This window comes from Phocoena sinus, chromosome 15 (genome assembly GCF_008692025.1).
Source record: "Phocoena sinus isolate mPhoSin1 chromosome 15, mPhoSin1.pri, whole genome shotgun sequence".
NCBI classification, from domain to species: Eukaryota; Metazoa; Chordata; class Mammalia; order Artiodactyla; family Phocoenidae; genus Phocoena; species Phocoena sinus.
The window spans coordinates 84,474,605-84,489,506 of NC_045777.1; the positions used below are offsets into that span (position 1 = coordinate 84,474,605).

General features: G+C 58.1%; 1 protein-coding gene across 1 annotated transcript in view; it reads left to right on the plus strand.

Moving 5' to 3' along the window:
• Positions 1–14,902, plus strand: part of TNRC18 (trinucleotide repeat containing 18) — an 83,338-nt gene that overhangs the window by 40,500 nt on the left and 27,936 nt on the right. Inside the window, 6 exon segments of the mRNA XM_032605274.1 lie at positions 4,559–4,734; positions 5,275–5,411; positions 5,586–5,714; positions 7,257–7,428; positions 8,848–9,208; positions 12,927–13,202. Coding sequence (XP_032461165.1) covers positions 4,559–4,734; positions 5,275–5,411; positions 5,586–5,714; positions 7,257–7,428; positions 8,848–9,208; positions 12,927–13,202 — 1,251 coding nt within the window.

The following is a 14,902-nucleotide window of genomic DNA, read 5'->3' on the forward strand; positions in this document are numbered from 1 at the left end:
TCTGTAACCGGCCTTTTTCACTTAGTATATGCTTTGTTAAACATTTCTCAAAGCTGTGTGTTCTTAGAAATTTTGTTTTAGGGATTACACAGTTTTCTGCCTGGTGGAGGTCCCAGCCTTCAATGACCGAATCCTAGATTGTAAGGCATTTTCATTTGCCTTCTTTTTTTTTTTTTTTTTTTTGCTGTACGCGGGCCTCTCACTGTCATGGCCTCTCCCGTTGCAGAGCACAGGCTCCGGACGTGCAGGCTGCACGGCCATGGCTCACGGGCCCAGCCGCTCCGCGGCACGTGGGATCTTCCCGGACCGGGGCACGAACCCATGTCCCCTGCATCAGCAGGCGGACTCCCAACCACTGCGCCACCAGGGAAGCCCTGACTTCTTTTTTATTCCCGCCCTCCCTCCCCCTCCCCCCTCCCCCCTCCCTCCCTCTCTTCCTTCCTTCCTTCTTCCCTCCCTCCCTCCTTTCCTTCCTTTCTTAGCTGCTGTAAATGATGTGATGATTACTCTTGAAGAAAAATCCTTGTCCACACCTCTGTTTTCCCAGGGATTTGTTCCCAGGGGTGGAACTGCTGGGCCAGAACCAGGCCATATTTTCAAGGCTCTTTCAAGGCTCTTTCACGTCATGGTCAAATGCCCCTTTCCAGGAAGCTTGGATGAGTGACACCCACTCCCCCTCAGGTGTCTGTTGTTTCGTTGTTGTCCTTCTAAAGTTCATTGTTTCTTTTCTCTCATTTAAATAGTTTGGTACCAAAAGAAATTTTTTTCCCAGAAGAAAATGATCCTACCAACTGGTGGGTTTTCAGTGGGGACCACAGAGGCCCAGGGGCATCTGGAAAGGAGGGGGCTAAGGACGGGTCACCCGGTTTGGGGGTCTCTGCACACTCTTGCCCCTTTTCACACTCCTACCTCACCCACCTACTCATTCAGCTCCTACTGTGTACGCGGCACCGTCTTGGTGCTGGGGGCCAGCGGTGAACCAGGCCATCTGCGTGCAGCCCTCAGCACTGCCAGGTGGTAAAAGGCCGGGAAGGCGACAGGGCAGGGGTGGGAAGGGTGGTCTCCTACAGCGCATGGCCACGGAAGCCCCAGCTGATGGGTGGGGGAGGAAGATTCTTCTAGGGAAAGCCATGCCAGGCCTAAGGAACAGCAAGTGCAAAGGCCCTGAGGTGACTGTGTGTGTCGTGTTAGAACAAAGGCAAGGAGGCCAGGGGCAGGAGCAGAGCCGGAAGGGGAGAGTGGTGGTGAGGAGGTCCGTGGGATAACTTGGGTGAGGGGTGACCCCGGGGAGGTCTTCCACTTGGAGTGAAATGAGAGGCCGTAGGAAGGTGGTTTTGAGTTGAGCTGATAGGATCAGACTTACGTGCGGTTCCTTTGTGGGCTGTGTGGAGAGCTGACGCAGGGGTGAGGGCGGAGGCGGGGAGACCCAGGCGGAGGCTCCCGTCTCCATCCAGGCCCAGGGTGGCGAGGGGCACACAGGCAAGGAGCAGGTGGGTTCTGGGTGGAAGCTAAGGTGCGGCCAGCAGGCTTTGCTGGTGGACTGAGCGTGGGTGTAAAAGGACGATGCCAAGGGTTGTGGACTGAGCCGCTGGAAGACGAGAATTCCAGTTTCTGAGCTGGGCAGGGGGGGAGGGGGGAGCATGTGTGGGGGAAGCCCAGCAGCTGGTGTGGACACCGACTTTTGAGGTGGATGTCTGGGATGCCCTCAGGGCTCTGCAGTGGAGTCTGCGGCCCCAGGGCTGGGGGCAGCGTCTGGGCGGGAATGTGCCCTTGGAGGCACCAGTGTGCAGGGGTGTGTGCACCACAGGGGCGAGGGGGGCCCCGGTGGCCCTCCCCCTTCGACGGGCGCTGACAGACACTGAGCATGTCTCCTGCACGTTCTGTACAGAGCTGGGCCACGAGTGGTCCCGGTTCGTACGGCAGGCCCAAGGCTCCTGGGCCCGTTAGCGTTTTTCCCACAGCCCGCGTCGCTTCCTGGAGCCACTGGCCCGCCCGCTCTGCCCCTCCTGCTGCGCACAGCTGCCCACAGTCAGCGAACCTGGGCGTCCCCGGGCGGGCGTGCTGGCCGTCCTTCCCGCCCTGCAGCGCCGTAGCCTCTGTGACTGACACCTGGTCCCATGGGGGTTCCAGTGCGTGTTGGGCCCCTGTTCCAGGGCACCTCCACATTGGTAAAGCCACAAGGTTGGTGTATTAGTCAGCTCGGGCTGCTGTACCAAATACCACAGATGGGGCGGGGTGGGGTAGGGCGGGGGTCGGGGGGGTCTTGAATGACAGAAGTGTGTGGTTTCATGGTTCTGGAGGCTGGAAGTTCTAGATCAAGGTGTCAGCAGGTTGGGTTGGTTCCTTCTGAGGCCTCTCTCCCTGTTGGCTTGTGGATGGCTGTCCTCTCCCTGTGTCCTCCCATGGTCTTCCTCTGCGTGTCTCTGTATCCAAATGTCCCCTTTTTATAAGGACACAGTCACGTCGGGTTAGGGCCCACCCTAAAGACCTCACTTTAACTTGATTCCGTCTTTAAAGATGTTACGTTCTGGGGTGTCGGGGTTAGGGTTTAAACACGTGGATTTGGGGGCACACAGTTCAACCCACAGCTGCTGCCCTCGGGTCATCAGGCTGCCCTGGGCTGTCAGTCCTGGGGGGGCCCTGCAAAGCTGGTGTGTCGGAGGGTGAAGGAGGTGACGGAGTTGCTCTTTGGTCCCCCCTGTGATGGAGCAGGGCCCCCCCAGCAACTAAGATCTTACAGTTCGGAGGACCTTGAAGGGGGGAGGTTCTCTGCTTTGTGGCCTCAATGTCCGTAAAGACAGAAAAGCAAAACCAGTGACTCTGCACTGGCCACCGGTGACAATTGGTTGTGGCAGCTTGAGGGGAGTACTACTGACATCTAGTGGGTAAAGGTGAGGGACGCTGCTAACACCCTACGCGAAAGGCCCAGGACAGCCGCCCACAGCAGAGAACAGTCATGGAAATGTGAATGGCCCCAGGGTTCAGAAGCCCTGATCTGGGCAGTGCAATTGTTAATTGCATTGTTGATTTTAGGGAACTGTGCAGTTGGTAGTAAGGAATACAGTTTTTCCCTCCAGCACATGTAGGACATTCACAAAAATGGATCATATGTTAGAGCACAAAGAAAACATCAATTGAAAAATGAAAACTCATGTTACTTTAGTAGAAAGATTGTGGAGAGATAGGCTCTCAGGTACCATTGTTGAGATCCTGATCTGGTTCAGTCTCTTTGAAGGGCATGTGGAACATTTATCAGAGATAAACACATATATCTTGATCACGATAATTGCACAGGCAGCGTATTTCCTACACGGTGCCTACCTGTTCACTACAAAAAAACAGGAGCCGCCTAAATGCCATCAGTGGGGGATCATTTAGATAAATTAAAACTCATCAATACGAGAGAATTCTAGCCTGCTGTTCCTCCCTTTGGCCATATAAAATTTCTGATATTCTAGTGTTTTCGACTTACAGAAACGGCACTTTTTGTAAGGCTCAAGCCGTAACGTGAACACGTTTGTATTTTTGTGCTAATGTGAAAAGACTAGAGAAAAGAGTGGGATGTGGTATTTATTGATTGATGCCATTTTTATATTTATAAAGGATGCCTGTGTGTTACATGTGTTTGAATATGTATAAAAGTTTCTGGAACCACCTGCCAGACGTTGTCAGCAGAGGCACCTCCAGGGAGGGACCTGTGTTTTGGGGAGGAGAAAGGCTTTTGTTTCGTCACACCCTCTGCTTGGTCTGTGGTTTTTACCATGTGCACTTGTTACTTTTACAGTTTACAAAACTTATTGTGGGGCTCTTGTTTCTTTTTTTTTTTCTTGCTGTGTTGGGACTTCGTGTTGCGCGAGGGCTTTCTCTAGTTGCGGCGAGCTGCGGCGAGCTGCGGCGAGCGGGAGCTACTCTTCAGTGTGGTGCGCGGGCTTCTCATTGCGGTGGCTGCTCTTGTTGCAGAGCACGGACTCTAGGCGCGTGGGCTTCAGTAGTTGCAGCATGCGGGCTTCAGTAGTTGCAGCATGCGGGCTTCAGTAGTTGTAGCATGTGGGCTCAGTTGTGGCACACGGGCGTAGTCTCTCCAAGGCATGTGGGATCTTCCTGGACCAGGGCTCGAACCCTTGTCCCCTGCATTGGCAGGCAGATTCTTAACCACTGCGCCGCCAGGGAAGTCCCGGGGCTCTTTTTTTCTGATCATGAAAACCATGCATACTCCTCGTGGAAGATTTTAAGGACAGATAAGCAAAAAGAGAAGCGCAGTTCTAGAGAGCAGCTCTGCCGGCCTTTGTTGACTCTCTGTGAGTCTGTGTACAAGTGTGTTGTGAGGAACAGGACGGCACTGTGTGTCCCACGCTCTTACCTGTTCTCACTCAGCGCCCATTTCCGGTGTCTGGGAAAGGCCGCGGGCCGTCAGCATCCCGGGGGACCTGTGTGGCCTCAGGCCATCCATGAGCCTGCTCTGGGCCTTGTCCTCTTCCCACTGGGGGCCTAAGGGGTGGGCCGTGGTGCCTGTGAGTCCGGCCCCTGGGGGATCGGGCTCACGTCTCTCCTCCCGCAGGTGTGGAGCGGGGCCCCGCGGTGCGGCCCTCGCTGGAGAGCCTGCTGGTGGCCAGCAGTCACATGCTGAAGGAGGTGTTGGACGGCCCCTTCGTGGACCCGCTGAAGAACCTGCGGCTTCCACGGGAGCTGAACCCCAACAAGAAGTACAGCTGGATGCAGAAGAAGGACGAGCGGGTGAGGTGTCCCAGGCCAGGCCTGGGGGGCTGGGGGGCGGGCGCGGGGTGCCCCAGAGAGGCCACCTCACCTGGGCCTTGGCCGGCTTTGCGTTCGGAAGGGCCTGTTCTGCAGCCAGCTTCCACCACCGGTTTGTTGGGTGGTCCCGGGCAAGTTGTCTCCTCTTCCCGGGTCTCTGTTTATCACGTAATCACGTGTTAAGAGTGCATCCCGTGGGTGACAGCTTGAGGGCTCAGGGAGATCAGACCTGGCTGCGCCCCTGCTGCCCGTGGGCCTTGGGCAGGCGGCTTCGTCTCCCCGTGCCTGCGACAGATGACCCAACAGGCAGCTCTGCCTGAGCGGTCCTTACGGGCCAATTCGGCCTGGACACAGCCCTGCGAAGTTGGCTTTTCGGTCCTTGGCGTGCAGCCGGGCAGGCCGTTTTGCTCAAGGCCACAGCTCGTGAGGGGTAGAAATTGGGTGTGACCCGGGCCCCTGGTCTCCGCTGTGAGGTCCCGCACCCCGGCCGAGGGCGGCGTCCTCACCCGCCCCTCCCCGCAGATGTACGCCATGAAGTCCTCCCTGGAGAGCATGGACGCCATGGAGCTGGACTTCCGGATGCGGCTGGCGGAGGTGCAGCGCCAGTACAAGGAGAAGCAGCGCGAGCTGGTGAAGCTGCAGAGGCGCCGCGATTCCGAGTGAGTGTGCCCCGCCGGCCCGCGGCCTGGGCTCTGTAGGCGCCGCGCTCAGGAGGGCGGCCGAGGCAGGCCGCCAGGTGTGCGTGGCCCCGAGTGACGTGTGCGTACCGTGCGTCCCTTCTCCGCGCCCCGCCACCCCCCGGGTGCACAGCCAAGCGTGTGATTCTCTTTAAGGGACAGGCGCGAGGAACCCCATAGAAGCTTGGCACGCAGAGGCCCTGGCAGGCCGCGGAAACGGACCCACGCCCTGAGCGCCCTGTCGCCCCCCCGCAAGAGAGGGAAGAGCCGCATCCGTAGCGGAAAGTAAGGCTGGCCCCTCGGTGGGTCGGGGACTGGCACAGAGCTCGGAGGGGAGGATCCCGGGCCTGCGCGGGGCCTGTGTGGGCGCCGGGGACCTCGCGTCCCTCAGGCTCTGACCCACCTGGATCGGCGGCTCGTGGGCAGCATGGCACGCTGCCCCGGGCGGGCCAGGAGGGCGAGCGTGGAATGGACAGGCAGACCCACCCCAGCCAGCGTGTCGAGTGTCACCCAAGCGTTGGGCCCGTCTTCCTGCCGCACGTGCTTCCTCCATGGCTAGGGGCTGATTCCCGAGCCGCTCTTTGCGGCGGGCCGCGCTCTGCTTCCCTCTGTGCCGGACAGCGTCACTCCCGTTCTCCTGGCTCGCTGTGCCGAGCCTACTCCCTGGGACCGGGGCCGCCATCTCCGCGCACTCGGGGACAGGCCCCTTTGGGAGCAGCTGGAGCGAGAGCGCCCCCTCCAGGCCGCGTGTGGGCGGGAATGGTGCTGCGTCCTCGCAGGGCGTCTGGGGGTAGCACGAGCTCAGCGGGAAGGGGCCGGAGGGCACCTCTGCCTGGGATAGCAGGGCAGGCGGACGCCAGGGCTTGGTTGAGGAAGCAGAGGGGGCCACCGGGTACCTTCAAAGGCGTAGGAGAGGCAGTAGGGCGGCCACAGCTCTTCTCAGGAGAAGACAGCCCCAGGGGCCCCCTCGTCTTGCATTTAACCTTCTTGGCTGTTCCTGACTGATGAGAGGATGGAGATAGGGAGAAATACCCTGTCAGCAGCCACACAGGGAGAGCAGCTCCTGGGGAAGAGAGCAGAGGCTGGGGCTGCTAGCATGCAGAGCTGCTGGTTGCGAGTGTGGACCCCGGAAGCGGATGCACCTCCTGCCCAAGTCCCAGGTCTGCCCCTTATTGTGACCTTGGGCCAGGTGTTAGCCTTTATAGATGAGTTCCTTCATCTATAAAAAGCAGTATCTAGAACACAGCATTGTTTTGTGGTTAAAGTATAAAGCACAGACATGGAGCAAGACACGTAGTACCAAGTAAAAATTTATTATTATTACCGGTGAGGGTTTAGCTTAAGCAGGCAAAAGAGGCCTTCGAACCAGGACCATGGCCCAACTGCTTATGCTTCTAGGGGTACAGGAGACCAGCCAGCGGCTCTTCCTTCCTAGAAGCTCTTGATCTGAATCCCTCTCCCATCCTGGTGGATTTCCGTGGCATTCCTGATCCTTGTTCTTTGGTACAGAGGAATCTGACGGTGTAAAGATATGTGTGTGAGTGTGTATGTGAAGGAGCACGAGAGAGAAAGAGGCCAGCAGAGGATATACTGCTTTCAAGAAGTTCTTCTTTTTTCCCCACTAAACTCTCATTCTGCCTCCTTCACAAGTATCCCAGAATCCCGGCGCCATAGTGCTAGATGCTCCGTCTCCCCAGACTCGTCACTCTGTCACCACGGTCTGTGCGTCGACATCCAGAGCCCACCCTTCAGGGCCACGAGGGCGGGCCCCCAGCCCGTGAGTGCCGCCTGGTCAGGGCGCTGACCGCTGGTGCATCTGGGTTTCAGGCTGAGCGGCAAGCCCCTGCTGACCTCGGACGACTGTGAGCTGGGAGCAGGGTTGAGGAAGAGACACAAGGGGCCTGAGGAGGACCACGATGCCCTTGGCGGGACCGGGAAAGCCAGGGGGAGGAGCCAGCCTTGGGACGAGCACGAAGCCTCTTCAGACTTCATGAGTCAGGTCAGTGGCCCCGTCCCGTCTTGCAGGTGTGCTGCTGGCTTGGGGCGGGAGGTCTGGAGGGGGCGCCGGAGTTCACGCTCCCTTGGCAGGCCTGCTGGCCCTGCTGCTGCACGGAAACTGTGGAGGTGGTTGCCTTAGTGCCAGAGCGACTCTCCTCCAATGTTCCTCACTGTGCAGAGGGGGAAAGTGAGGCTCAGGGGAGGTCAGAGACCACCAGAGTAACCCAGCCTCAGGTGCAGCTCTGTGTGTGCCACTTCCTGTGTGTGTGCTCCGCGACCCGGTGCTGAAGCCGAGAAGAGAGATTGCAGGTTCTTAACCAAGTAATGCAGTTACTCTGTTGTTTCACAGTATGAGTTTAACGAGCAGCTTCACCACTCTGTAGTTCGAGGAAACAAGGGCTTGATGCCATTGTAATTTCCTCTGTGAACTGCCCTGAGGTAAGGGGGTGCGAGCCAACACCTTGATTTTTCTTCTTTCTGCGGAGTATGGAAATCATCCACTTAAGGCCCTCATTGCTAAATGCTTACGTACCTTGTCATCCCTCCCAGTAAAGGCCCTGTGGGAGAGGGCTGTTTTGGTTGACTTGGCCGTCAGAGGGAAGGACTCACATAGGGGAGACTGGGTCCAGGTGGAGGGGAGAGAGCCAGTTTGTATGTCAGGATCCTCTGTACTCTCGAATTGTGAAGGACACTTTCGTGGTTTAACTGACACTATCCCAACTTTTCTCTCCTTATGAATTGTTACCTGATTAAAGAAAATAGCGATAAAGTGTTCAAATGAGGGCCATTGAAACGGCAGGTTTCAACAAGCCGACGAGAGACGCGCAGGCAGGAATTTATCTGTGAAATCTCTAATCGTTCTTTCTGCTTCGGGCGTCCAGGGCACACTCAAGGCGTTTTCTCGGCAGCTTTGGCCCATGTAGCTGGATGGGCTGATTCGGGCTGTGCTGTGCAGCCGTCTTCATCACCTGCTTTAGGCGATTGAGATAAGCAGATCAGCTGTGCTGTGATCTGGGTTTTTTTCCCTCTTGGGGTCATCCCTCCTCCCTTAATCCAGCCGCCTTCTCCCACGCTGCTGCGGCAGCAGTGCTTGCTTCCAGCGCTTCCCCTAGGAGGCGCCAGGTAGCGCCGTGGAGAGCCAGTGGCGATGCCAGTGTCGCTGATAACTAACCACAGTGCCGGCTATTTAGTAAGTGCCTCATGTGCCTTTTCTCAGTTCGTCTTCAGAACGACCCACTGAAGCCTGAGCGTAATTACCCCCATTTTACAGAGCAGAGGAACTGAGGCTAAGAGGAGTTAAGCGACTTGCCGGAAGCCACAGAGGCAGGGAGAAGGAGCTGGGGTTCGCCAGAGCTCGTGCGTGGAGACCCCGTGTTTGGTCAGCCGTCTTAACCTGTGACTTCCCAACTTGCCTTTCCAGCTAAAGATTAAGAAAAAGAAGATGGCCAGCGACCAAGAGCAGTTGGCAAGCAAGCTGGACAAAGCCCTCTCCCTCACAAAGCAGGACAAGCTGAAGTCGCCCTTCAAGTTCTCGGACACTTCTGGGGGGAAATCAAAGACGAGCGGGGTCTGCGGCAGGTACTTGACGCCCTACGACAGCCTGCTGGGCAAGGACAGGAAGGCGCTGGCCAAAGGCCTCAGCCTGTCTCTGAAAGCCTCCCGAGAAGGTAAACACAAAAGGGCCGCCAAAGCCAGGAAGATGGAGGTGGGGTTCAAGGCCAGAGGCCAGCCCAAGTCGGCCCACTCCCCGTTCGCCTCGGAAGTGAGCAGCTACTCCTACAGTAAGTAGAGGGCCGCGCCGCCTCAGGGCCGCTCTTTCTCTCCTTCCTCCTCTTTCCTCCTCCTCCTCTTTCAGCCTCGAAAGCTCGAAAGGTCTCTCTTCCGCCTCTCTCGGCTCGAAAGTGCGAAGGTCTCTTTTCCGCCTCTGTGCGGGCCCCGCCCAGGTCGGAAGCAGAAGTGCCTGTGATTGGCGGGCGCCGCGCTGGGCGGCCACCTGTGATTGGTGGGTGCTCGTGATTGGCGGGCGGGTGGGAGCGGAACGCCCCCTCAGCACGTTCGGTGCCCGAAAGCCGGAGGCCGTGCACCACAGAGTTGGCAGCTTCTCGGCCTGGACCGGCTGGTCGTGAGAACCGTAGAGATGACCCGGATTCCGCGGCCCGCAGGCGGCCGTCTGTCCACGGGCCCGGTGTTGGTGAGAACAGCATTTATGGAGCGCACGCCAGGGCTGTCTGGGCCGTATTTCCCCTTGTCTTTGCGACAGTCCTCCAAGTGGTTAACCCGTGTTGTTTCCGAGGATAGATCCTGAGGTCGGGCCGGGGTCAGGCCCAGCCTGTCCGCCTCAACTGCGCAAGACGTCCTGCCATCATGGGCGCGGCCTGTGTGCTGCCCGCACAGCAGCCGCCGGCTCCAGGCGGCTTTCAGGCCCCTGAAACGTAACAGCTGGTGGGACTGAGGGACTGAGCTTTAACCGGAGCCCGTGGCATTGGAGCTGCTTCTCTGGGAACTCCGGGAGCATGGTTTTCCGGAGCCGGGCAGCCTTGCCCCCCACGCGAACCCCGACGCCCCGCCGGCTCTCTGTGGCCTCTGGTGGCCCAAAGCCCGCCTTCTAGCATGTAATAGGTGCTCAGTAAGTGTTTGTGGGCGGAGCGCGCAGTGCCCAGGCTGGGTGGGTGTCGGTACGGTGCCCGCTGCAGCAAGGCCAGGAAGGGGCTTCTTGCCCCCTGGCCCGTCAGCAGGGTTGGTTCTGAGGCGAGCCCAGGCCGTGAGGGGGGCGGCAGGCTTTTTCATTGTTGACTGCGTGGACCTGTGTGACCGGGCCTTTGGCTGGCTCTGCCGAGCTCACGGGGTTGGGGGTGTTGAACGTGAAGTGTAAAAAATGGACCCCTTTAAGGTTACAGTGAAGAATGTCTTTATGGATTTGGAGTTAAGATGCAGAGGGCCGTCGGCAGCCCTAGGTGAGCTCACCTGGGAGAAGAGCTGGACCTGGCACCTGGCATGAGGTTAAGCTGCTGCTGGGGGATTTTTTGGTTTATTTTTAAGGTTCGTGGATTTGATTGCCCCGGGTCTCCAGGGTTGATGCTCAGATAGGCGTTGGGGCAAGCAGCTCTGTTTGTGCCTTAGGTACTGGGGACGTGTTCGAACGCCGAAGCTTCCTGGCCCTCGCGTTTGGATGGGTGTGAGCCGAGCAGCATGACCCAGGCCCCTGGCCACTGTGGACCAGTTTTAGGGACTTGCAGCCCTGGAGGAGGAGGGAAGGGCTTTCCTCTGTGCATTTTGGAATGTTGAATAGAGAGTGGGGGAGGATTGCTGCTCCTTTGATCTTTCAGGGGACAGTGGTGGATGGATGTGGCCTGGCGAGTTGCTGGAAGAATGCGCCACTCCTCCCTGCTCGCAGGTGGATGTGTCAGGGTACAGGCTAGAGGCCAGAGAGAAGCCGAGGGCTCTGAGCCGCTGAGTGCGCATGCGTGCAAGGCCGCGGTCCAAGTGCTGGTCTACCTGTTAGGGCTTTGTCTAAAACTGCACTGTCCCCGTGAGAGAAATGGGTTATCATTGGCACAGGGAGGTCGGAAGGCCTGTCTCCAGTTAGCTGGCGGCTGTGATGTGCAGCTGGCTGTGGAGAGGGCGTGTCTCTCTTTTTTACGTTGGCTTTTTCGCTGTTCGCGGTCGCTGAGAGCGCACGCGCCGTCGTGAAGAGGTCGGGGTGTTTCCAGCAGAGAAGTGCTGCGCCTGCAGGAGGTGGGAAGAGAGCACGTTGCTCTCTTGCTTTTCCACGTTGGGTTGGAGGGGTTGGGTGGCATGCTTGTTGGGTTCTGGGGAGAAGCCAAGATGGTCGTCCTCAGCTCGGACGTCTCCAGCCTGGGTTGTGGCCTCAGGAAGGACGGGATGGAGTACACGGGCGGGAGAGCTGTGGCCAGGGGACGGGTGGAGGCTCGTCTGTGTCCTCCCTCCTTTTAGAGTGGAAAGCATAGACGGAGGAGGAGGCAGCCAGAGGACCCCTGTCCCCGAACACGCACACACCCACCCACACACGCCACATACACCACACACACCACAGACACACACCACACTCACACACCGCACACACACACCACACTCACGCACACACACACACACTAGACACACCACACCCACAAACACCACACAGCACGCACACCACAGACACACACCACAGACACACACTCACACACACACCCACACACCACACACACACACACACTACAGACACACCACACCCACGAACACCACACACACACCCACGCACACCACACACAGACACCACACACAAAAACACCACAGACACACACCACACACATACCACACGCACATACCACAGACACACACACTACACCCACAAACACAGCACACACACACAGCCATGCGCACCACACACATGCACCCACAAACACACCGCACACACCACACCCATGCACACACTACACACACAACACACACCCACACCACACTCGCGCACACCACACACACACACCACACCCACAAACACACCGCACACACCACACACAAAAGCACACACACCCAGCACACACGCACACCCACGCACACCACACCCACACACACACACTCACACACAGAGTTTTTCCTGGACTTGGAGAGAGCTGGTGTGCCAGAGCTGCAGCTGCGTCCATGAACGCTGCCCACGTTTGGGGTGGATTTTGCCAGATCAAGGGCCGCAGTCTGACTGCAGAGCCTTTCTCTCCGACGAAGCCTTGCTTAACACATGTGAAACGGATCAAAGTGGTGTATGTCTGGGGTGGGATTGGTAGGGACCAGAGCTGTGCCCCCCCAGAGCTGGGTGATCTCTCTCAGGAAAGCCTCACCCGTATAGTAAGGTTGGAGACTTGTGGTAACCCGGCTCTCTGATAGGGAAAGGGTGGGGGGACAGCAGCCCGGATATCACTGCACCATCATTTGCCTGTTTCTTTGGCGTAACCGTTCAAGCCGCCGTCCTGATATTGCTGAGCAGGGGGCCGGGAACGGGGTGCGCGATCGCCATCGTGAGCCTGCGTCCGCTGGCCCTGCACACCGCCGGGAGCTGGTGTTTTGGGAAAGAATGGCTCTAACTGAGCCCTTCCCCTCCTAGGCCTTGTCCCTCCCCACAAGGGGCCTCTGGGCCGGCTGCAGTCCCGTGGGGTAGACAGGACTTGGCGGTGCTCTCTGTGCCCTGGGCAGAGACCTCCCTGAGAGTGGCCGGGTGGTGGGGGATGCTGGCCGCAGCCGGCCTAGAAGGAGCCTGGGTCCGAACCCACGGAAGACGCCTGCAGCTCAGAGGCCTCGCGGGTGAGAGGCGAGGCCCAGGTCGGGAGGAGAGCTCCAGGCGGCGGAACTCCGCTGGTTCCACGGCCCGTAGGCATCTGGACCTCTCTGTCTGGCGATTGTTCTCAAAAGCGCTGAGAATAATGGAAGAAAGACACCAGCCCCCTCCCTCCCCCCCCACCCCGGCGTTCTGTGACTTATCTCTATTAAAAACTACTTTGACTGCAGATACGGACTCAGAGGAAGAGGAGGAATTCCTGAAGGACGAGTGGGCTGCCCAAGGCCCCTCCAGCTCCAAACTGACATCTTCCATCCTGTGCGGCATGGTGGCGAAGAACAGCAAGCCGGCCGGCGGCCCCAAGCTGACCGAGAGGGGCCTGGCGGCCGCCCGGACTCTGAAGCCCAAGCCGGCCGCCGGCAGGAAGCAGCCGTTTTGTTTGCTGCTTCAAGAGGTCGAGGCCCGTTCCTCCTTCAGCGATTCCTCGGAGGACTCGTTTGACCAAGGTTACTAGCTCCAAACACACAATACCTCCCGTGTTTCCTAGCGAGAGAGTGAGTGCGAGAGCGAGCGCGAGCGAGGGGGGAGGGCGGCGAGGGGGGAGGGCGGCGTCTGGTTCTTGGCAGCCTAGCCTGCTGTATCAGCCCGAGTCTTTTTGTTTTTGTTTTTATTTGTACCTACCTGTATCATTGTGATAAGACCATTGGCTGGCTCTTTTTGAGCTTTCATATGGACTGTTTTTAGTCTTCCTCTCTTGTCCCCTCCCCTCGCCTCCCCTGCCCCCTGGACCGCAGGCCTGGGTGGGTCCTCCCGGAGGGGCCCATGGAGGCCTCCCTCCCCGGGGACATTTTGTAAATGGAATTCTGTCGTGTGGGCGTGTGACTTGATGTTTGTACCGCGATTTTGGTAATATCGAGCTTTATTAAACATATCGAGTTCATTTTTAACTAAACCCGTGTGCCTTGTCTCTCTTGCTGTGTCCTGACTAGACCATTAGGTTGCCGCTTCCCTCATTTTGTTCCTCCTGCCCCCCTCACCCCCTTCCCCACCCCTGCCCTAGAAGGGGTAGACGGAATAATGCAGTCTGCGCTCTCTCTATTATTCAAATATCCCTGGTAGCTGTTGGCATGCCTTTCATTTTTCAGGTTTAAAGTCAACTGCTTTCACCTCCAGCTTCATCCTTTTTTTTTTTTAAGCTGCTTGTTTGTCTTTTGTTTTCTTAAAGCTCTATTCTTACGCAACAGTGGTTAAAAAATATTTGCAAACACTCATTTTCTAACGCATGTTTCTGTTTCGAAGGGCATGTAGGCAGTGCAGGGTCAAGACCGCTTGCTGTCCCTGAGTTTTGTTGTGAAATTCAAAAGGCTTCATTGCCGTGTTGGGGGGCAAAGCTCACTGCGAGTCCCAGGCTCAGTCCCGGGCTCCTCTGCTCTCAGACTCACTTACAAAGAGGGGGTTGGCCTCAGGGACCTCTGTGAGCGCCCTGGCTCTGATTTCCCTAACGTCAGAATTCAACTTCTGGGGTTAGAAGTGTCTCAGCTTTCTAGGACCTCCAGTCACAAATGTCCTGGGGCGGTGGTGGGGGGGGAGCGGCGAGGCAGCCAGCCGATCCTTAAGTGCTTCTCGCCCTGCTTTTCGATTTGCTTCAGGGTGGACCCCCCTTTAGGGATCCCAGAGCCTGGGTAGCAGCACCTGGGGGTCAGAGCCTAGACCCTGACGCTCTGGCTGGGATACATTTTGGGTGACCTGGAGACGACGTGGGCGGGGGCCGGGTGCTCCCGGGGCTCGCGTTCTCCGGTACTACTGCCGGAACCCGGGCCACTAGCTCTCCAGCCAGCCTCGTCTTCCGAGGCCTCCCGCAACCTGGGCCTCTGTGGACCAGTCTGGCTAGTTCGCCATTCCCCTCTCCCTGTCTTCTGGGCTGGCCCCCTATGCCTCCTCCCCCCTGTTAAAGCCAGAGTTCCAGCTTCCAAGTTTTGGAGCTCTCGTGCTCCAGCCCAGACCCCATAGAGAGGCAGGCAGCCCCGCAGATCTCGTAGTGAGGGGCCCTTTGCCCAGAATGGGCAGAGGGATCCAGGGTCCAGCAAACCAGGGCAAGACACAGCAGTGGACGGAGCCCAGATAAGGGGGAGTGCAGGGGGCGAGGGGAGGGGGTCCCCACTGCACCCAGACCGCTGGTCAGGTCTTGAAAGGGATATTTGGGTAA